This window comes from Typha latifolia, chromosome 8 (assembly GCF_019914945.1).
Source record: "Typha latifolia isolate L0001 chromosome 8, TyphaL0001v2, whole genome shotgun sequence".
Lineage (NCBI taxonomy): Eukaryota > Viridiplantae > Streptophyta > Magnoliopsida > Poales > Typhaceae > Typha > Typha latifolia.
Window position 1 is genome coordinate 13,080,165 of NC_133093.1, and position 22,763 is coordinate 13,102,927.

The 22,763-nt window shown below is 39.4% G+C and overlaps 5 protein-coding genes across 6 annotated transcripts; 2 read left to right on the forward strand and 3 right to left on the reverse strand.

Moving 5' to 3' along the window:
- The first annotated feature begins 314 nt into the window (after window positions 1–314).
- On the forward strand, window positions 315–11,989 carry LOC140793481 (uncharacterized). The gene is made up of 18 exons (XM_073144977.1): window positions 315–947; window positions 1,516–1,574; window positions 1,650–1,781; window positions 1,955–2,095; window positions 2,658–2,714; window positions 2,804–2,898; window positions 3,785–3,917; window positions 4,929–5,108; window positions 5,687–5,880; window positions 6,006–6,072; window positions 7,638–7,771; window positions 8,160–8,226; window positions 9,563–9,625; window positions 9,708–9,943; window positions 10,028–10,157; window positions 10,749–10,841; window positions 11,061–11,264; window positions 11,524–11,989. The coding sequence occupies exons 1-18, from the start codon at window positions 602–604 to the stop codon at window positions 11,815–11,817; spliced, it is 2,625 nt and encodes an 874-aa protein (XP_073001078.1). The 5' UTR covers window positions 315–601; the 3' UTR covers window positions 11,818–11,989.
- A 130-nt stretch (window positions 11,990–12,119) lies between these two features.
- Window positions 12,120–15,844, forward strand: LOC140793482 (phosphoacetylglucosamine mutase). Of its 2 annotated transcripts, none has more exons than XM_073144978.1 (9): window positions 12,120–12,357; window positions 12,441–12,703; window positions 13,266–13,385; window positions 13,463–13,605; window positions 13,689–13,940; window positions 14,051–14,466; window positions 14,554–14,729; window positions 15,356–15,452; window positions 15,523–15,844. In XM_073144978.1, the coding sequence occupies exons 1-9, from the start codon at window positions 12,294–12,296 to the stop codon at window positions 15,663–15,665; spliced, it is 1,674 nt and encodes a 557-aa protein (XP_073001079.1). In that variant the 5' UTR covers window positions 12,120–12,293; the 3' UTR covers window positions 15,666–15,844. The 2 variants fall into 2 exon arrangements, with proteins under 2 accessions (XP_073001079.1, XP_073001080.1); XM_073144979.1 differs by having other exon boundaries at window positions 12,151–12,357; window positions 12,441–12,707.
- Window positions 15,845–15,972: 128 nt separating this feature from the next.
- Window positions 15,973–18,022, reverse strand: LOC140794403 (protein trichome birefringence-like 4). Its single transcript, XM_073146414.1, has 5 exons — window positions 17,463–18,022; window positions 17,094–17,286; window positions 16,810–17,003; window positions 16,508–16,666; window positions 15,973–16,417 (listed from the first exon to the last, which is right to left on the reverse strand). The coding sequence occupies exons 1-5, from the start codon at window positions 18,020–18,022 to the stop codon at window positions 16,078–16,080; spliced, it is 1,446 nt and encodes a 481-aa protein (XP_073002515.1). The 3' UTR covers window positions 15,973–16,077.
- Window positions 18,023–18,395: 373 nt separating this feature from the next.
- On the reverse strand, window positions 18,396–21,066 carry LOC140793970 (uncharacterized). The gene is made up of 2 exons (XM_073145771.1): window positions 20,927–21,066; window positions 18,396–20,602 (listed from the first exon to the last, which is right to left on the reverse strand). Exon 2 carries the CDS (start codon window positions 20,516–20,518, stop codon window positions 18,680–18,682), a length of 1,839 nt encoding a protein of 612 aa, XP_073001872.1. The 5' UTR covers window positions 20,519–20,602; window positions 20,927–21,066; the 3' UTR covers window positions 18,396–18,679.
- An 891-nt stretch (window positions 21,067–21,957) lies between these two features.
- LOC140793971 (late embryogenesis abundant protein At5g17165-like) lies at window positions 21,958–22,761 on the reverse strand. The gene is made up of 2 exons (XM_073145772.1): window positions 22,560–22,761; window positions 21,958–22,447 (listed from the first exon to the last, which is right to left on the reverse strand). Exons 1-2 carry the CDS (start codon window positions 22,661–22,663, stop codon window positions 22,180–22,182), a joined length of 372 nt encoding a protein of 123 aa, XP_073001873.1. The 5' UTR covers window positions 22,664–22,761; the 3' UTR covers window positions 21,958–22,179.
- Between the last annotated feature and the right edge of the window lie 2 nt (window positions 22,762–22,763).

Consider the following 22,763-nt stretch of genomic DNA (forward strand, 5'->3'; position numbering starts at 1 on the left):
ATATATATATATATATATATTTATTTAACTTGATATTTTAGTAGTTAGGATAAAAAAATGTGTGACGATAAAGATGCTAAATTGATTGGTGTTTTTAACAACGCTCATCAGTTCGGATGAGCTCAGTATTTTTGGTAGTGTTCCAGTAAATTATACTATTTAATAATAAATTTAAAATACAATCTATTTTAATTAAATATATATATATAATGGGTCAATTCGGTAAAAACTCGTCAGGTCTTTTATCTTTTCCCGGTCAAACGTTCGTTCATTGAGGTGGCGCGTTTATATAGCCCGCGCAACGGTGTTTTGCTGTTCCCCGCCGTTTTCCACAGTCTCCGAGATCGAGACAACCATCCGATGCACAAAAATCAAAATAATATTTCTTGTTTAAGAATCACTGTTAAATAAGTGGCGACAAAAGTCTCAATGATGTGGGAACGTTCGCGTCCATAGAAAGCTCAAAGTAATCGGACCCGTCGAGAACCACTCTCTCTCTCTCTCTCTCGGCTCGCTCCTGTCTCCGACTTCGTCAATCTCCGATGTGAGAGGAGAGGGAGAGAGAGAGGAGCAAAAGCCCTAAAAAGGATCGGATCCGATCATGCCTTCTTCTTGCGGCAAATTAGGGCACCGGAGCTCCGCCATGCTTGGCCATAGAAGCTCCCGTCTCCTCCTGCTCCCGGCGGCGGCGGTGGCGATGCCGGGATCCGTCCGGTTCCGATGCGTGCTCGGCCACGTGGCGCCGCGGCTGGCCGTCTCCGCGTCGATCGGCTCCGCTAACGTCATAGCGGCTGCGGCGGCTGCCGCCGGCGGAGGCACCGGGGCGGCGCACGCGGCGGTGACTTCGGCGCTGGCGCACGTGGCCGTGACGGCGGTCGCGATCGCCTCGGGGGCTTGCCTCTCCACCAAGGTCGATTTCCTCTGGCCTCGGGTCGAGGAACAGCCTGGTCCGTTTCTCCATTTAGTTATATTGCGAGGTTTTGTGAATGCCGTTAGCCTTTTGTGTTAGGATATTTATTGCGATCCTATGCGGATAAGAGTATATTTTGTTAGCCTTTGGATTCTGGAATTAGGAAATTTGAATCTTACGTGGAGAGGGGATTAAGTTTTGATACAGTCCTACTCAAGAAGAGGTCATCAATGCTATAAGGAGCCAGGGATCGTCCAAGGTTCAATGATTCCATCATTCCTTGGCATGACTGACTTCCGATAAATCAGAAATTGTTGCCATATATGCCTAGCATCAGAATTATGCCAATTAAATTCAGGATTCTCTGTTAAAGAAAATTTAAGCATTAGGAGTTTTTGTCACTTTATTGGGAAATTAATATCTTCTATCCTTGGAAATTTGATTCATTATCCATGTTAACCTTTATTTTCTCTCTCCTTTTAAGCTCACTTATTACCTGGCATTGACTCTTCATAGATGTAGAGCTAAAAATTTTCCTTGGATTTTTTGTGTTCTGATTTCTTGTTTTTACGTGTGTGTTTTTTAATAAATTTTATCTTTTGCAGATACTCTTGTTATTGAAGGAGTTGATGTAACAGGATACCCAATTTTTCAGGATCCAAAGGTCTGTTAATATGTGCTCCGTAGATGCCTCCAAGTTTCACTTCATTGGTTTATGTATTACCATTCTTGACTGCAGGTGCAGAAGGCTATTGCATTTGCAAGCAGAGCTCACCTTGGCCAATTAAGAAAAACAGGGGAGCCATATGTCACACATTGTATTCATACTGGAAAGATTTTAGCTGCTTTAGTTCCATCAAATGGAAAAAGAGTACATTTTCCCTCCATTTAGTTGTTTTTAATGCATACTGCTCTTTTTTCTTTCGAAATTATTAAGATTTAAACTTTGCATGGTAGGCGATAATCCATCTTCTCTTAATGAATATGCCTTCATGAATCATTTTATCTATACTTCTTTCATTTGAAAGAAATGTTGAATCGCAGGCTATAAACACAATTGTAGCTGGAATTCTTCATGATGTAGTTGATGACACCATTGAGAACCTCAGCAGCATAGAAGAAGAATTTGGTGATGACGTAACCCATCTGGTGGCTGGTGTTTCAAAACTAAGCTACATAAATCAGGTTTTCTCTAATTTGTTCTTTGTTGTTGAACATTGTCTCCGTCGAACAGTAACTTTATTGAGGGCTCTTTTCTTTCTTTTTGGTTTTCTTCTGCTTCTTTTAAGACAAATTTTTGTAGGAACTTGGATAGGTCCAAATCTCCTTGCTTGTGAAAAGTATTTGCTGTAGGCAACATAAGCTGCTTCTCTATTTAACTTACAACTGCTGGGAACACATCAGACCGCTTCTTTAAGCTAGAGATCATTAAGTATAATGGTATTCTCTATCTTATTGCAGTTTTTACTTTAAGAAGACTCGAACTAATGGAAACCATCACTCAATTATATAGCATCCAAGTATTGACAGCACTTAAACACATCATATGGAACATATATTTGCAGCACTTTAGCAAAATACTCCATATGGAACATGTATTAAAGTGTAAAGCTATAATAAATTAATAAGTGTTGCAACAACTAGTGCCTCAAATGATTCTTTTGACAGATTGTGTGGCTGACTTTCATCTTTTACTCCTTTAGACTTTTCATCTTATCCTGTTCATGTTGATATTCACGATGTGCAGCTATTGCGCAGACATCGACGGGAAACTGTTAGTGGAAGTACTCTTACTTCTGAAGAGGTGTGCTTCCTCTTCTAAGTATTCTTTACATTTTGAAGAGAACTTCAGCTTGATCTATGCATACCTTCTTAATTGCTGCATCTTCTTAGGCAAATAATCTACGAGTTATGCTCTTGGGTATGGTTGATGATCCTCGTGTTGTCCTCATCAAGTTGGCAGATCGTTTACACAACATGCGAACCATGTATGCCCTACTAAACTTGTTGCTTGAGGTTGATAAGTTGTTGGATTGTTTACCTCATGTTACTTTTGCTTATTGACTAAATTAGAAATTCTAGTGGTGAAGTAATATCTAAATTTTCTACTTTTTCTGTTGTAGCATTTTTGAGTGGTAATTTCATCTCTGCTAAAGTTATGTGCTTTTGGATGGTTATGAAAATTGAAATGAGAAAAGAGAAAAATATAACCAAGTAAATATTTTTTTTTGTTATATTCTCTGTTATACTTTACAATCTAGTTGTATTGCTGTGGAAGAAATTGTTTTTACTAATTTCTTAGAGCATTATCATCAGTTTCTCTAACCCATCCCCTAAATTTGAGAAAAGCTACAGTGCTTCTCTAAATGTAGAGAAGGAATAGAGTAACAATGTAGCTTCGCTACCTTTAAAAAAATGTTTCTCTCTCTAAGTGCAATGATGGTGCTTCGAAAAATATAACTTCTAAACAACTAATATAAAGCAAGTATAAATAAAAATAATATTTAAATTGTTTAGGGAATGGAATAGGGAATTTGATGTGGATATTATAAGAGAGTGATAACTTGCATGTTCTTAGGTACTTTCTGCTAAAGTTCTACAATATAATAAGATTTCATGACTATAATAGAATGTTGAACTTTTACCAGTGGTTTATTAGTAAGATAGTGCCAGGTTTCTATTATTTTACGTGAACAATTCTAACATTATCCTAGTTGTATTATTTTGTAAGTTTTTTGTGCCTTCATTTCTACAAGTTTATCTACAGAATCAAATAAATGTCTCTGAACTTCGGACTGGTGTATATCAAATATCTTGAGTTCTCTACTAGGTATACTAATGCTTTCTGTGCTACTGTTTGTCATACAATTTCAGTTATGCTCTGTCGTTGCCCAAAGCTCAGGCTGTTGCTGAGGAGACATTAGCTGTGTGGTGCTCACTTGCTTCTAGATTGGGAGTTTGGGCTTTAAAAGCTGAGCTAGAAGACTTGTGCTTTGCTGTCCTTCAGGTCTGTCATTAGTTCTATTCTTGTTGGTTAGTCTGCACTCACATGTAACTGTTAGATGAAGACCTGGTGTTTCCATTCCTACTGTGAAAAATGAGGTTGTGAAATTTCTACACTTATACTTGAGGTTATTAAAGAGTTTATTAATATTGATGTTACAGTTTTTATGTTTCTTTCTGGAAATTTGATTGTATTGTTATATGGTTAGAATTAGAAGATATTTCATTTTTATAATGGCTGGTTCCCACTAAGTTAGAGATATAATGGTGGAAAATTTTCTTTCCTTTATTTTTTAGCCATATGTAGTTCTTCGTAGTTCCTTGCAACATTTAAATTCACATTTCATTGGGTTTAGTTGTCAATTGACTGCTTTCTCTCTTTCTCTCTTTGCTCACATGAATATAGCAAACAAAAAAATCAACCTCTTTCTAGATTATATCAGAATTGTTTTTTTTTAATGCTCATGTGGTTTTAGTCTTTTAGAGCCTATACCGTCAAAATGTCTAGGTCAATGCTGTGCTTAAATTAAGTCACTGACAAATCAGGATATGCTAGCCAAAGTGACCTGGTCAACAATATTATAATATTATCTATGATGGTTGAAGTCTTGAAGATACCTGGTTAACAAGATCTTATGTCAGGTACATATATTGCTTCATCTGTGGAATGTAAAGGTTAAAATTTACTGTGAAATGGGATACTGTCAAGGGGGTGGGTAAATTCTCATGGATTTCTAGTGTCCGCTTATATTGAGTTAAAGAGAGATTGAGCCCAAGGGAGAGGAAAAAGTTCCTACTTTGGCAGTTTGGCTAATTATTTAGATGCATGAATAACGTTGTTCTTGTGAAAGTGAAGTTTGTCAGCATATAATGAAAATATAAGCATGTTCTTTATTGGTGCACTTTCCTTTTTTTATTCATTTATATTGATACATATGCGTGGGAATTGTTTCTATTCATGAAGGTTCTTGTCCATAAAATTCTCATTAGTCATTACATTGCTGAACTCATGCAGCCTCACGCTTTTAGGAGAATCCGAGCTGAGCTTGCTTCCATGTGGAATCCTACCAACAAATCTAGAAGTTTGAGAAGATCATCAATGAGAACTGGCTTTGTTACCCAACTGGGAGATAGTGCAATGATGTCCAACTATGATTGGCCTCTTGAATCCGATGAAGAGAAGGCAGATCTAAGGGTGAGGACAATGTGAATGTAACTATATTATATATATTGATTCGTATTAGTGCAGACTTTTTTTCTTATCATTTGAGGAAACACATTGTGAGTTAACTTACTAGGTTAATTTACTAGTTTCTTAATTCTTCATGCTGAATAAGAATATTGTAGCTGATTATCTGTATTATTATTATGTAATGATTTAGTAGAGAAGTCCTGCAAAACTTATCCTTTATCTGTATCTTCCTATTGTAACAGCTGTCTTGTGGACTCATACTAACCTTTAAAATATATAGATTCTCAATACCAATCATATTTTCAAGTAGAATACATGATAAGTGTAACAAGTTGTGCCGCCTAAGAACCAAGGTGGAGTTTAGGAAGAGCTTTGTTAGACAAAAGTTTGAGTTCGGACCTTGCTTAATAATGATGCAGTAAAGAATTATATTAATATTAGCTTTATAAGATGCTTAAGGGTGACATATTTTACTCTGCATAGTGTTTCTTGGATTCATTACAGTCATCTCCTTTTGTCATCATGTATTGTTGTCTTATTACATATTCTTAATGCTCATGTTCCATTTTTATTATCTGCAGGACCTTTTGCAGGCTGTATTGCCATTTGATATGTTGCTGGATCGAGAAAAGCGCATTAAAAGTCTTAATAATCTCAGGAAATGTTCTGAAGCATCAGTATTAAAGCGTAATATTGTGAATGATGTTGCTATTGCATTAGCATCTTTAGCTGCTTGCGAGGAAGCGCTTGAGCTAGAGTTACTAATATCAACCTCGTAAGCATGCAACTTGCTCCTCTTACATCCATTTTCAGTTTTAATAATTTCTCTATATACTTTAGTAAAAAAATATAGCTACTAACCTATCAATAGATGACAAATTCTGCCCGTATGCTATTCAGGTACATTCCAGGGATGGAAGTAACTCTGTCTAGTCGATTAAAGAGCTTGTACAGTATCTATTGCAAGGTATCAAAATACACTATATCCATCTTGTATGGGATATATATTCAACCACATACGTGACTAAACATTAGATGTGTAATATATGTATTGTAAGTTTGTAACACCCTTGCTTGAGTTTCAAATTCCAATTCTTAACCACATCCCTTAGGCATTGAAAAAAATTTAACATAATAGTGTTGTCTCATGCAAGATAGCAGTAGCTTTTAATTTGAAATTGCAGAAACCATGATGAAGTTTGACTGCAGGGAATCAAGATAAAAAGTATAAAGAACATTAATGGCCTGCTGTGTCCTGGAGGAAGGCCTTTGGGTATGCCTACAATCAGGGTAGACTAATACCTTAAAAATGTTCCAAGATGCCTTATGTCAGAAGTACTTGATCCACTAGTAAACAACTCATATGTAATGCATGTAGAAAAGTAGGAAACAATCTGCTTTAGAAACTCATCTAGAAGATAAAGAATAGAAAATCTTTACTCCAAAATGGCAGGATCATTTTCAGTTTAGCGTGAGTTTTAAGTCTCATTTTAGGTGACAGCATTGTAAGTAGGCACTTACAAGTGAAAGTTGCCTCTCTCACAATTTATCAATCTTCTCACTTGTAGTTGGTTTTTAAATCTCTCATGCAGAATTTCATGCACTTTTTTTGTCTAGCTTATGAGTCTCCATCTCTTAAGAGTTACCAAAAACATCGGTCTCCTCTTGGACTCCAAGTTGAGAAAATCATATGCATCATTGTCTATTAAATATAGATAAATAATTGTTTTAATCACTTAAGCTTTTAATATAGTTGGTGAGTTAACAACTTTAACATAGTATTGGAGCGAATGTCTTGAGTTCGAACCTTGTTAGACTTATTTTTTATTTAAAAATATAAAACCTCTATCAATTTAATTCAAGTAGATTTCTTATGCCTCTCAAAATGTCTCAAGTTCATAAGTGGGGGAGAATGTTAGATTATAAAATATAAAAATTTCTTTGTCTAACTATTTAAACTTTTAAAGTAATTAGTAAGTTAACATGGTATTAGAGTTAGATGTCATGGGTTCAAATCCTGTCATACACATCTTCACCTAAAATTGTAATTTCATCAATTTAAATCAAGCCCATTTCTTGGGCTTATTAGAATATTTTTGCCTCGAGGTGAGGGGAAGTATTAAATATAAAATATGAAAATTATTATTTTCTAATTTAAGCTTTATTGGCGAGTTCAAACACAGATGTCATGAGTTCAAATTCTATCATACCCATTTTTGCTTAAAATATAAAATTCTCTATTTAAAGTAAGTTCACTTCTTAAGCTCATCAAAATATTTCAGCTTTGAAGTGAGGGATATTGTTAAATATAAAATATTAAAATCATCGTTCTCTAATAGTTTAAGATTTTAGAGCAGTTGTCGAATTAACACTGTCTTCACTTATACTTGTAGTAAGAAGTAATTATCTGGAATTTAGTGTCATATTTATGTTTTTCTAATGTAGATGTAGATGTAGATGTAGTTTGTCTTCTCTTGGTTTAAGATGCTGTTGTAAGTCCATTTGCTTGTTCTCATATTTTCTTTGAAACAGATGAAACGGAAAGATATTGGTATTAGGCAAGTCTATGATGCTCGTGCTCTGAGGGTGATAGTTGGTGACAAAAATGGGGCATTACATGGACCTGCAGTTAGGAGTTGCTACAGTGTCCTTGACATTGTACACAGGTGGAACACGAAATGCTTTTATTATAGTTCACTGTACATGAGTGCTTTCATGTGGTGTAGTGCCAAACATAACAGAGTACTGAGTAAGAAGCTACAGTGAAATTACTGCTTGCTGTTCTCTGATGTAACAGATAATATTTTGAAACTATGATCAGCTGACATATGACATGTTTTGAATAAAGTTATCACATTGATTTTTGAAATACTTTCCGATATTTTGAGCATTTTAGGCAATGCCAGTGCCAATTCTGACCAATATACTTGATATAGCATAATTTTTTCTAGCAACTATTGCTATGCAGTTTTATCAGTGTGTTTTCACGGAAGCAGTAAATCACTTATTATCTGTCCAATGTCACTGATTGTGGTATCCTCTATCTCTCTGCAGGCTATGGACTCCAATTGATGGAGAATTTGATGATTATATTGTCAATCCCAAGCCTAGTGGTTATCAGGTTAAAATCATTTTTGTGTAATGATGAGCTGACTGGTTACACTATATGTATTTGCTATTTCTTCACCATGTCTTAAGCTCTCTTGTTGTGATTTGTGAAGACTAAAGTATCATATCTGGTTGCCACATTTATTTTTTTTTTGAAAGGTTGAAAGCTAGTAGAGTCCTACATGAAGAAAATGAGAATAATGTCCGATGAAGAAGCATATAGGGAAATACTAGTTCAGGGAACTGGGAGTACAGAACAAGTTGGAGGATATCTCATGGTTCTTTCCTAACAATGTCATGCCTACTTTGATGATAATGGATTCAAGATATAGACGTAGTGAGGTGTTATGTAGGTTTGAGGTGCAGAAGTTTGGTAAAAGAATGCCAATCCAAATGCAACTTGTTCAATAAGAGAAAAAAACACGTAAGAAAGCTGGAAGTATGTATGTATCTGCATTAGGGGTGAAAACGGGTCGGATTAACTCCGACCCGACCCGATTCGGATAAAAAATTTCTATCCGATTCGGATACTGATAGAATTTAAAAAAAAATCGGATATGGATTCAGATACGGGTCGGATATATTTTTCAGATTCGGATACGGATATCGGATATCCGTTTACCCGCATATTTTTTAAATGATTTACAGTTTTTAGTTTGCTTATTTAAATAGTAAATATTAATATTGTTACTAATAATACGTTATATATTATATATAGAGATTAATTTCTTTAATTTTATAAATTTGACATGCAAAAAAATTATTTGTTGTAGAACTCTTAATAATTTTGTGTTAATTATATCGAAATAAAATATTATAATTATTTTAAATTCAATCAATATCCGTTTAAGATCCGATCATCTATCCGAAAATTATTCGTATTCATTTAGTTAGGATATGGTTATAAATTTTGCTATCCGTCCAATATCCGTATCTGAATCCGTATTCAGACTAAAAATATGGATCCAGATATGGGTTGAGCACTATCCGTATCTGAATCCGTATTCAGACTAAAAATATGGATCCAGATATGGGTTGAGCACTATCCAATCCGTTTTCACCCCTAATCTGCATGCATTGATCGTCTTGCAGACCTGTTTGAAAATAAATTGAGCTATGTGAGGGGCTGAAATAAATAGTCTGTAAACTAAGAAAGTTGTGCACAAATTTATTTAACTTAGAACACCTTATTCTGTAGAGATTCTATAATTATGAAGACTAAAGAATTTCTTGGAATTCACCTTAGTAGCTCCTTTTTATCTGTATTTTTTTTCCTTTCCTATTTTTCCCTCCAAATTCACTTTGCCCCATCATCTCTTCTGTCTGCTAATTTGCTTTTGTTCGTGCAGTCTCTCCACACTGCAGTTGAAGGTCCTGATAAGTCACCTTTGGAGGTTCAAATAAGAACACAGGTAGGATAATATTACCTAGCATTCTGAATGCAATTTGTCTCAAAGTTCTGCCAATACTGATGGAGCACAATTTCATGTACAGAGAATGCACGAACATGCTGAATTTGGGCACGCTGCTCATTGGCTGTATAAGGAGAATAAGGTCGAAGTTGCAAACAGTGGTGATTCTAAGATCTGTACTTCTTCATGCGAATCAAAAAGCTTAGAGGATGTGCCTTGCATTCAGGATGACATACCCTGGAAGTACAGTTGCATGAAAGTCGGACATCCTGTCCTTAGAGTTGAGGGTAGCCATCTACTTGCAGCTGTCATTGTCAGGTTCAATGTTGATTGCAAATTTATTCAAATACTGTTGAAGGTTTGTGCCTTGCTTACCTCGACGATTTAAAATGGATAGTGCAGTGTAGATAAGGGTGGAAGAGAACTGCTTGTTGCTGTTAGTTTTGGTCTTGAAGCTTCTGAAGCTGTAGCGGAACGGAGATCTTCTTTCCAGACAAAGCGCTGGGAAGCTTATGCTAGCCTTTATAAAAAGGTTAAGTTTTTGAATTAATGTTTTTGGATATTTCCTGCCTGTGATTATTTGATGGGTACAATATTTAGACTTTTCTATAGTGATGATTTCTACTTTAAGAAAACAACCTACAGATATCAATATTTTCCAGTAGTTTAAAATTTAGATTGCACAAGGGGGATATCAATCAGGTGGATATGATCCAGTTTAAGAAAATATCTGTTTCATTGGTCAAATCTTGTTTGTCTTGCTTGCTTTGATGTTTACGGTAACAGTAGTTTCCCAACATATCTACATGATCGTGGAAGAGCACCACTATTGCACTGATATATTTGAATTGACGAAAAGATGCATACAATTTGCTTATTAGGATGTATCAATGTAATCAGTATTTGGGCTTCTTGAAGCAGTGCCAGTCATTTTATCTTTTTGAAATTGTTTTCATTTGGAATCAGAATTATTTCCATGCTTAGTGATCTTGCTTAATGTAGATGACAGAACAGTTTGATTTGTAAGCAGTTGTGAACATCATTCAGCATCAATTTTCTGTGCATTAACATTGGCGAAGACTCTCCTATTGTTTGGTCTGCTCTGACACAAGTTAATTTTCAGGTTTCTGATCAATGGTGGTTTGCACCAGGACATGGTGATTGGTCAACTTGCCTTGAGAAGTACACATTATGCCGAGATGGGATGTACCATAAGGTGCATGATTTGATACTTTTTAATTGACCTCTTACCATTGTCCATCGAGATCATAAAGTATCATGGCCAGAGTACTTTATGATTGATAGATGAACTTGTTTGCTTCACTGTTAGTGCTAAAGCTTTCTCAAACTTTGAGATGCCAATGGTTAATCGAAAATTTAAGGCCCACATGTACTAACTCTTCTGTTCTTTTCTTGCATCAAACATTTCCTACAGCAAGACCAATTTGAGCGCCTGCTACCTACATTCCTTCAAGTAATCGATTTAACAGAACAAGAGGAGGCCGAGTACTGGATGGTTGTGTCTGCTGTTTTTGAGGGTAAAGAAATCCTCACCGTACCTTCTGGTTCAAACTATACTGAGAGATCAAACTTCAGTTCTCTATGTTCAACTCCGTCAAATGATGGTGTCAGGAATAAGGTAATTAATTACATGGTCATCTCAGTATATACATCCCCTTCGAAACATTGTTCTTTGTGCCATATCCCTCAGTCTCAGAACTTGTGCTTTATTCGATCAGCCTGATAGATAGCGTAGTGTAACTTATTTTCATTTGTAGTCTCAGAGATCTTAAAATTAAATTTCAAAGTATAGTTTGTAGCCTTAGTCTCGAAATGGATCTGACGATCGACTTACCCATGAGCTGTTTTTTTTATTTTTTTATTTTAAATGATACTAGGTACACTTACTTAGGAAGATGCTTCAGTGGGAAGAGCGAGTGAGTCGGGGAGCATCCTTGGGAGAAAAAAAACAGCAGCCGACCTCACACGGGCGATCCCATAAAGCAGGCCTTGACGAAGTCGTGATCATATGCTGGCCCCATGGAAAGATAATGAGGATGAGCTCCGGTAGCACTGCTGCTGATGCTGCTGGAAGGATTGGCCTTGAAGGAAAGCTAGTGCTGGTAAATGGCCAGCTTGTCTTGCCACACACAAAGCTCAAAGATGGGGATATTGTGGAAGTGAGGATGTAGTTATTATTTGTTCATCTTAGAATTCCATGTACAGTTCATTTGTCGACAGAAAATTTCTGCAAGAAAGGAAAGGGGAATAGCCTATTTATATTATATTATAATGTACATAAGCAAACACTCCACACATTTCTTCCATGCAAAAATCTTTTGCCAGGGTAAAAGTTCGTATTAATGGCGATTGCTTGGTATTGATTTTTTTTTCTTTTTCTTCTTCTTTTTGAGAAATAGTTGGTTATAATTGGTTTTGCTCTTCGACTTTGTTTTTGCACTTATTATAGAAGAAAATTGCTATTTTGTTTTCATTTCAATCGGATGACAACACTCTGAACGTAGCTCTTGCCATGAGCCCATGACGAGATCGACCGGAAGACGTGGAAGCACGTCTACACTGAAGTGATTCACGTGTTTCCCTCGTGTCAAACGCTTGTTAAAAGAGAGGCCTTTTTGGCTATCGGCGTCCTCCCGCAGTCTTTTCCATGGCTGACGACAAGCAGCGCGTTCTCTTACTGGACTCCGGCTCCCGTTTCCCTCTCCCACAAGGTGCAATTGATTACCCAATCTATCTCCTTTCTCTCTGATCTCTATTATCCTTCGAAGGATCTCACCTTTTGGGCTTTCTGTAGGGGTTCGGTTCTCGTACGGCACCGCCGGGTTCCGATGCAATGGATCGATCCTGTCGTCTACGGTGTTCCGCGCCGGAATCATTGCGGCGCTGAGGTCTCTCAAGACCGGATCCGTCGTAGGCCTTATGATCACCGCCTCCCACAACCCCGTGGCCGACAACGGCGTCAAGATCGCAGACCCCGACGGCGGTATGATGACCCAAAGCTGGGAGCCCTTCGCCGACGCGCTCGCCAATGCCCCCGACCCTCAACACCTCCTTCAAGTTGGTCTCTTTTTTTCCTCCGATTTTCTCTTTTGTTCCCTTCAAATTATTTATCTGAGTATTATGTTTTTTTATAGTTTGCATCTTTTTCTGGTTTTTTGTGATGCCAGTTTTGGTCCCTTATTTTTATATCTTATTGAGTGGAATACCGTGCTGTAATATAGGGAAAAAGATTATTGTTTTTTTTTCCATGCAGCCGTGGAAATTTCAAGTGACGCCATATACGTTTTTAGGGTTGACTTGTTGGGTTCTACATTTTTGTGAACCCTCGATTGTCTTTGGTTCGTTGGCAATATGATTATGTTAATTTATGTTTTTGCATTGAAACAACTATTCTGATAAAGTTGAGCTAAACTTGATCTATGGAATTACCTGCCGGTAGAACTGAAGTTTGGGCAGCGGATAATTGATTTTACGTAGCAATGTTGGACTTTCTAGAAGAAACTGATGATGGCTTACAGAATAAAGTAAAGGGCATCCATTTTGTTTTTGCTTATTGTTTGCCCTAGATATTCTTATTTTTTACTCACCTCATGGTGCTAAAATAAGATCTCTTTGACAGTTGGTGCTTCAATTTGCAAAGGATGAGAATATTCCATTAGGAGGAGTTCATTCTGCTGAGGTATTATTAGGAAGAGACACAAGACCCACTGGAGAGTTTCTCCTTGAAGCGGCAAAACAAGTATGTTGTATCAAACTCATAGCTATGTTTTGTTCATATCTAAACTGGATGATCAATTACTCACTCATCTGCTGAAGGGAGTTAATGCCATGATTGGTGCTATCGCAATTGATATGGGAATCTTGACAACTCCTCAACTTCATTGGATGGTTCGGAGTAGGAATAAAGGCATAAAGGCAACTGAGACTGATTATTTTAAGCAACTCTCCGAATCCTTTAGGTTTGTTTTGAAGGAGCTTACAGAAGTATCAAACTTAAGGTATCACATTTATGTATGTTGATTACTTACTCTATTGGCTATAGGTGCTTGATGGATTTGGTCCCAAAGGAAACAGTAAAGGATAGGGCAGATACCAAAGTTGTTGTAGATGGAGCAAATGGTGTTGGTGGAGCGAAACTTGAGGAGCTGAAAGAAATGCTCACAGGGCTTGAGATTCATGTGAGAAATTCGGGAAAGGAAGGAGAAGGAATCCTTAATGAGGGGTGTGGTGCAGATTATGTGCAGAAAGAGAAAGTTGTTCCTTGTGGGTTTTGCTCTGATGATGTAGGAACAAGGTGATACGTCTGCATGTTACTTTCCAGCTATTCTACTTGCCATTTATTGGAGTTTTATGTATGCTAGTTAAATAGCAATAACAAGTGCACTGTGCAATTTAGCATTTCAGGTGTGCAAGTTTGGATGGTGATGCTGACAGGCTTGTGTATTTCCGTGTCTTGTCAGCAAGTAACAATAGGATTGATCTTGTTGATGGAGACAAAATACTCTCTCTCTTTGCGATATTTATCAAAGAACAACTAGGCATTCTTAATAAGAAGGATAATGACTTAAGCAAGGAATTGCCTGCAAAGCTTGGCATTGTTCAGACAGCATATGCAAACGGAGCATCAACCGACTACCTCAAGCAGCTGGGCCTTGAAGTGGTATTCACTCCAACAGGTGTGAAATATCTGCACAAGAAAGCTTCAGAGTATGACATTGGCATATATTTTGAGGCCAACGGGCATGGGACAGTACTATTCTCAGAAAGTTTTATATATCTGTTGGAGTCTAGGAGTAATGAGCTTGCTTCTACCTCTGCAGGTTAACTCATGACTCTCTCACTATGTATCTCTGGCATCTCTGGCATTCTGATATACTGATTTCTTGGTGACTTTCTGTCTGTCTCAGGGTCTGAGCGTCACAAGGCTGTGTTGAGATTGTTGGCAGTCAGTCAGTTGATTAATCAAGCAGTAGGAGATGCTCTCAGTGGATTGCTTTTGGTTGAAGCTATTCTGCAATACATGAGGTGGTCATTCCAGAAGTGGAGTGAACTTTACCATGATCTGCCTAGTAGACAACTGAAGGTAACTTGCCACCTTCATTCATTCTCCAACGGTTCTTTTCTTAGAATTTAAATCTTAGGCTCCCATATATACATTAAAAGTGATCCAGCCCGAAATGAAATACAAAGGACCAGGTAGAACCTAAAATATCAGTCATATCTTATATGGAACTAAATTGGCCTTTAGGCAATAAAAAACAAGAGAGTTTGTATCTAATCGAAATGTTTACATAATAAAAAACAGTCGATACTCCCCCACATCCTGTTGCAGGTCATGCTAATTTTATCAGTTTGGCATTGACTTTTTTAGGCAGTAGATGGTTGTTCCACAAGATTGGGGACACAGGGGAAAGTTTGCTATATATAGTGAAAAAAAAAATCACAATATTGTTTCAAGGATCAGTCAGACCATGTGTTTCTACATGGTAATTACAAGATGACGACAAGGTTTCAAGCAGTAGCCCATGATGCATAAAAGTTGATGTGAGCCATATAGACTGCAGATAAATATGGTTACTGTATCGACATGTCAAGAATCTGTATGGAAATACCGATTTTCCCACGATGGTATATGAAAAAATAAGTGACAAGAGAAATCCCTTATTTAGTAGTTTCCAGCTCATTGTTTTGCTGATATTTCTTACGCAGGTAAAAGTTGCAGATCGAAGTGCTGTTATTACAGCAAATGCAGAAACGCGAGTTGTGAAGCCTTCCGGTTTGCAAGAGCTGATAGACATGGAGACAGGTAAGCTTTTCTAATTGTGGGAAAATATATTTGTGGAATATTTTTTTACCCAGGACTGTGGTTGATGTAGCCAAATATCCTCGTGGGAGATGTTTTGTTCGTCCATCTGGTACAGAGGATATAATTCGCGTATATGCGGAGGGATCAACACAGGAAGCAGCTGATAACCTTGCCAAAGCTGTGGCACAGCATGTTGATCGCCTATTGGGATAGGCAAAGCGAAGTGACGAACTTATAATTTAATTTTGAATCTTCGGCAATGAAAGTAGGCTGTTTATTTTTCTCATAAAGAAAGACAATTTTAAGTACTGAATCTTTTTTTGGTGGGTATATGAAGATGTTTTTTTCCCCTTGTTGAAGTCATAAATACATCAACAAAATTTTCGCTGTTAGCTTTGTTGCCTTTCATCTTTGACTAATCAAATGATTGAATCACACCTGAATTTCGCTTGAATTGTCACAGAGTTGTCTACTCAAGTTCTATCTCATTCATCATCTGTTCCTTATGACAAAATAAAAATAAAAAAAATTGAAAGAATCTTATTATATTTTTACGTCTCCGGAAAACAACTGTACACTTTGAATTTTCCCGGGTCATCCATTAATCACTCACTAACTCATTCACTCACTGGAAGCTGCTTATGATCTCATCCCCTGAGCTTCTCAAAAGCATCACATACAGGAGCTCATTCCATGCATCAGGGACCCCAGGAAGGCACCAATGGCTGCAGTCCTGGATTGCTCCGGCCTTCCTGCGGCCCGCGGGGAGATTGTAGATCGAAGGATGGCCGTCCTTTCGGTAGTCCGTCATTCTTGTGATATTTAGATAGAGAACCGGCGTCGTCATCTCCTCGAGAACTGATTCAAGGATCTTGGTCAGAGCTGGATACTTTGCCAAGTGCTTGTCGTCTGTAATTGGATCAGTTTCTCCGTCGCAGTTTCCACCTGAATTCCACTGGCCACCTCTGAGGAGAAAGAAGAAATAAATAGTGTTAGTGCAATATTCTTGAAAGAAAGAAAATAATTAGTCTCTTAATTGGAATCAAAGGTTTTACCTAAAATGAGTCCAGGAGAAACCTCGAAAGAAGACCTTGGTCCGGTTTGGATCGATATTTGCATCAATCCATCTGGCCCATGTTTTCATTGCCTTCTGGTAAGCATCATATGAACTCAGCTGTGGGTGCAAGTAATTGCCTTCCTGGTAAAAGTTTATTCTGCAAAGAGATTACCAAATATTTCAGCAAGTGTTCCTGATACTAACTGAAGCTTATCGGATTAAGAAACTCATTGTTACATAGTTATATACTGCAACAAATTTGACTACTTTTGGATTCTTTCTAAGCTTCAACGTTCTTACCCTTTGGAAGTCTTCTCATGAGTCCACCAGTGGCCGGAGTTGAATATAATCACATCTGCATCCTTGTACGTCTCCAATGAGCTTTCTACCAGATCAAGCCGAAGTGTCTCCATACTCCTCCCATCTGAATCCACTCGCTCCGATTGCTCCACTAAGAACGGCGATCGAAAGTACTCGATCGAGTTGTTATAATCCTGTTTTTTTTTTTCCAAAACGGAGAATTTGAATAAATATTCGGAGTGATCAAATGATCAAACACAAAAAGGAGAGCCATTGAACTCAACGATGAATGTAAAATTGTAGGAATTCTCTGCTTTAAATTGCTTTCTCCCCGAGGCTTCGAAGACTCTACTCTTATCCTGCAAGGTGGACCTCAGCATGCAGACCAATGACTCCCACATGTTCCGATTTAGAGAATCCCCGAAGAATACTAGTCTTTTTCCCCTCAAGATCTCCAGCATTTTCATCCCTTCCAGCCTATACGATCAAATATCACATTGGCAGTTATAATTTTTTTTTATCCGTTAGAGAAGATAAAGTGGTTCCGTTCTTGATGGATTGCAAGGAGAAGAAAGAAAGTTGGTGTCTTGGTTTTGCAACTGACGCGAAAACCGAGAAATTTGATGGCCAAAGATGTAGATTAGATTCCTGACCTTGGAATGCTGCAGTCTTTTGGCTGCCACCGTAGTTTGGTGTAGTTGTGATCAGGTCGCCCGTTCCTGAAGCAGTCGAAGGAGCCGTCAACGAACGGGCACGACCCCGGTGGATAACTCGGCGCAGAGTCGTCGATCACCCATCGCCCGTCGAAGAGATCGCAAGAAGCGGAATCCCCGTCTGGGTCTTCTTCTCCTTCCTCTGCTTCGCCATTGCTCCAGTTCTTGTTCTTTAGGAGGCTAAGATCGTTTACAAGATCAGGTTGGTCCTGAGGAGCAGGGTTGAGATGGGTATAAGTGCAGTTGTTTGGAGGAGGAGAGGAGAGATGGGCTTCGTTTGCAGTGGAAGGAGAAGCAACGAGAGGAGACTCGGAGACTGTTAAAAGGACTAGCGGGTTGAAAGCCAATGACCCAATGAGGGGATTCCCGCCCTGGAAGAAGAACAAGAACACGAAGAGCACAACGAGGATGGAAGTTGTGATGAAGGCTGGGATACCAAGATGGAAGAATTGGACTAAAGGCATGGAGGTCTCTTTCAGGAGATTCTTGGACGAAGCCATGGACGCATGCAGAGAGAGAGAGAGAGAGAGAGAGAGAGAGAGAGAGAGAGAGAGTTGTTTGTTATGGAGTTGTTGCGATGCTTCCGATGTTTAAATTTACAAATCTCTCAGTGCTGGCTGTTTGTTTGATATTTTATAAGATAATTCCCGTTCGTTACGGGAATCTTTTATCATGAACGCGAATTGCGTTTCAATCTAGTCTCTACTCCTGAAACTCATCAAACACCTCTGGCGAGCCAAGTCTCATTCCCACTCGTGGAGGCTAAATTGAGGGATCTATGAACTTTGACCAGCAGCAAAAGTTTCTTTTTTTTTTCTTGTGATAAAATTCCATTGCTACGCGTGGAAACAGTAAGAGCACCAGTCGTAATAATTCAGACCAAAAAATTGATATTTTCTTCTTCTTCTTTCCATTGAATTGCACATCTATGGTACAGAAACTTATCCTCAGAAATGTATAAACGTTCTTCAGTGTACATGTTCTGACCAATATCTTAATTTAACGGGGGGAATAGAAACAAACAAGCAAACAACAAAAAATTTCACAAGCTTACTTGTGACTATCAAACAGGAAAAATGACGCAATACTGGTAAAAACACACATCCACTCCAGCAGATCTGCTCTGTGATTCTTCACAGCATAGTGAAAGCGAGAAATCAGTTTAGCCTTCGGCTCTTGCGCGCATGAAGAGCTCCCCCGTCTACATCGAAAGAACCAGAGGTGCTGCTTCTTGCTGTCCTTCTATGGGATCTAGAAGGCCCGGCGCTGTTAGGTTCTCCTGGGTTATTAGAGATAGCAACAACCCCCTGGATCACCCCCATGGTGCTCGAAGCAGAGGTCTGATCTGCAGCCAATGCTGCTCCCATGATGTTCCTACCAATCATTTGCTCTGGATTTGGAGGATTGACAGAAGAAGTCGATGCTCCGTAATGGTTATTGCTACTAGCAAATCGTGCAGTCGTCCTACCAAGGTCAACAGCTAATCTTTCTGTACCACTGATACCAAACAGCGGAAGCTGATGCAAAGGATTGATTCCATCTCGAAGAAGTGAGACTGTATTACTTCTTACGGAGTTCAACGTTATGTTCCTATGCAGTCCAATATCCCCATCAGCAGACCCAACATCAGGATTTATTACCTCTTCCCTCTGCATTCTTCTTGCTCTCAACCTAGTTAGAAATCTAGGATGAGCAATACTGAAGAATTCCTGCAAGGTTGGGTCTGCATGCCCTTCAAACCTAGTACGCATTTGGTGATCTAAAAGGCGTCTTAACGAAGCAGCAATTCCCTCTCCCTGTTGCCTTAAGCTCTCAAGCCTATTCCCATGGGGCCTTGGTGGTATCTGAATACCCGTTTCCGCATCTTCTCCAATTTTCTTCTTTGTATTTGTTTCCGAGTTCCCTCTGCCATATATAGGCACAATATTAGACTCAGTTACCTCTCCTTTGCAGACAGGGCATTCTTTGTGGTCAGAATGGATATGCAACCACTGATACAAGCACGGCCAACAAAATAAATGACCACAGGAAGTAACAACAGGTTCGCTAGCCATATCCAAGCAGATATTACACTCAAAGCTAGCAGCACTATTTTTCTTCTCTTCTGATTCTGCTTCTGAAGCCTCCACTACAATAGCTTCAATAGGTACTTTATCCTTCCTATTACACTCTGAAGGTCTTTGAGAGCTCACCCTATCCTGCATTAACTGTTGCTGAGTAGGCTGAGATGGTGAGGAAAAGTTCCTTTCATTCCCGTAAGGAAGTGATGATCTAAACCGCCTGGCCCTTAACTCAATCAATCTTCTGAGACGCGATTCGGTGGATCGGAAGTGATCTTGCCGGGAAGAGGACATACCATTCTGGCCCAACAATTCACCTGTATCCATGAGAGTTGACGGGTAAAACCTGAAAGCAGACTCATCATTAACTTCTGGGGCTGCATATGGTTGCAAGAATGCTGTTGAGCCAGTAATGTAAGGCGGGGAGTAAGCCACATCATCTGTGGCTAGTGAATCTCCTACGAACTGGGATAGAGTGGGTGGAGCAGATGCCAAATGAGATTCCACATCTTGGGCAACGGATTCATCGATCTCCTGCACAGTTGGCAAAACCTGAGCATTCATTCTCCTCAGAAGCTGCTGAGACAGAGAATCTGGTTCTCCATCATCCTGAATGGCCGGTTCAATGGAAGGATACGATGCACTATAGGGTTCATACGAGGGGAAATATGGTGTGTACTCGGCACTGAGAGGAGCATCCACGGGGGGCACTGGATTCAAATCAACGCGAGGCAAGTGAGGAGTGAAAGAAGAATGGGATGGAGAGTATGGAGGATGAGAATCCAGTCGGCTATCTCCAGCAGCAGTCATGGGTGGCGAACTAAGAGCGAGGTCTGAACCGATATCAAGACTGCGAATACAAGGCAAACGAGGAGGACCCAGATAAAGATTCAGATCCATCCTTCTGTTTCTGCTCTCATTGCCTTCATCAGCCATCCCAATCGATAAATTTCCCCTGCCCTTCTTCCCCCTAATGAGCCTAGACCTCGTATCGCCCCACGAAAAATCCCATCTTTTTTCCTGCAAGAGAACCCAAAAGGTATAAAAAATCGGAAACCCTAGCTCGCCCAAATATTCCAACATCTAAGAAAAGTTTTTTTTTTTTGCCCCCCTTCTCCGATCATCAAAAGTTCATGTTACCAAATGATAACCATCTGAGGTTGAAATCTAAGGCTAGAGTTCCGTCTCTTGGACTGAAACGAATAGCTAGATGAAAATCCAAACCCTAGAAACAAAATTCCAGTTTTGCTTTGAATCTGATCCAAATCTAAAGAAACGTGAAGAAAACGCGACAAGAATTGTACGCGAATATTACTAAGAAAGGGGGGATTTAGTAATTCGTACCTTAGATTGGGGCAGGCGATTTGGGGATTCCTCTCAGCTCCCACCAAGAGAGAAGAGGGGATGGTGTGCGAAACCTGTAGAATAAAAAAGAAAAGGAAGAGACTTCTGGGAGTTTGCAGAGGTGGGCGCGGCGCTGAGAAGATGGACGGTGGATATTCCTCCAAGGAGTTTCATCGTCGATTGGACGGACCCCACTGGTCAGCCGTTTTGTCTCCGAACAGGAAACGGCGTTGCCCCGTCGGATTGAGCTCTTTTCGTCATCAAATTTTTAGTGCAAAGTCAAATGGAAATAAAATGGGCTCATTCGATCGAGTTGGGCCCATATTGGGCCAATCTTTTGGGCTCAAATCGAGAAGCCCATAATACGGTCCTTTTCTCTTTTGGATAAAATCCTCTACAATTATATTATATATATTATAAGGACACCGAGAATTATTTATCCTTATATATGATTCAAAGTATGTTATTCTGACCCTATCCTAACTACCTGCAACTGGTTTTGTACGTACTAGCGAGCGAATAAGTTATCCCAATTCCCCGGATAACTCCATGGCCACGTCGACCCTTCTCTCCTTATCCTAACGGTCTCCTCTATCTCGCCGTCATTGGGACCTCTTTCTAAAGAGGACTAGCTTAAGCTTATAATAGGCATGGTCCACGAGAAGATAGAGACTGTGACGAGGATTATCCATTACACCATGCTATCTATCCCGCAGCACTATCCGATAAATTTATCCGAAAGCTAGTTCACGCACGTGCCTGACATCGAACGATCCCATACACTTGAAATACTGTCGTACACGTGTGGTGTAGGAATGACGTAGGCGTAGCTATCTCAATAGGAAACTTATACATTGGATGCGTGCATTCAAACGAGTTACCCAAAAGGACTAGTTTTTGGACTATCAATCCAAAGGCTTATCCTTGAGTTGTACTCCAACACATCAATGTTAGCTAGCTGTGACGTGCAACTAACGTTAAACTGCCTTTAATTATAGAGAAATTTAGGTAGCTATAATCGAAAGAGAACGTACATAAGCATTCGAATATACGCTATATTCGCAGTAAAACAATACATCCACGTCATATATATGTGTGTGTATGAGTATGACGATCAATTAATGTAGGCAAATACTGGTATATATAGTGCCATATAGGGCATTGGCCATTGGTGCTTATTAATTTCATATTTGCGTTTAATTATTAAGTTTGTTCCAAGTCGCTGGAAATGGATGATTGGGGTACGAATGGATCTAATCGCATCTAGGCTTCTCCACGTCCTCGAGGGGGCGGAACCACACCTTCTGGTCCAGCACCGACGATCCTTTATTCCTCGCCGCCCCGTGGTCGCCGGCGGCGGCGGTCGATCCAGTGGCGGGCTCGGCGGGCCCAAACACGCCGGTATTGGGGTGCGGGGCCCAGTACTTGTCGGACTGGCCATTGATCACTTCGTCCGGCACCACGCTCGGCCGCACGTGCTCGTCGACGTTCTTGTCGTAGGACGACACTTGCACTACTCCCCTATTGCAAAGGCCATTCAAGAAATTAATTGGCAGAAAATGAATCAAATTTAATCACGAGGACGATCGATGACGAGATCGAGAGCAAAGAGGATCGATCCAGTAGTGGTTACCTTGAAGTCAAGGTCGAGAATCTATAGGAGGAGGACCAGACTCGGTTCACGAATCGCTTCCCGAAACTTCCAGCGATCGCTCGCCCCTTCGAGTTGGAAGCCATATTGCGTGCGAGCGAGGGGAGAGAGAGAGAGAGAGAGAGAGAGAGGAGAAGAAGAGAGATATCTCCGGTACGTACTACGGTGGTTTGTATTTATAGTCGC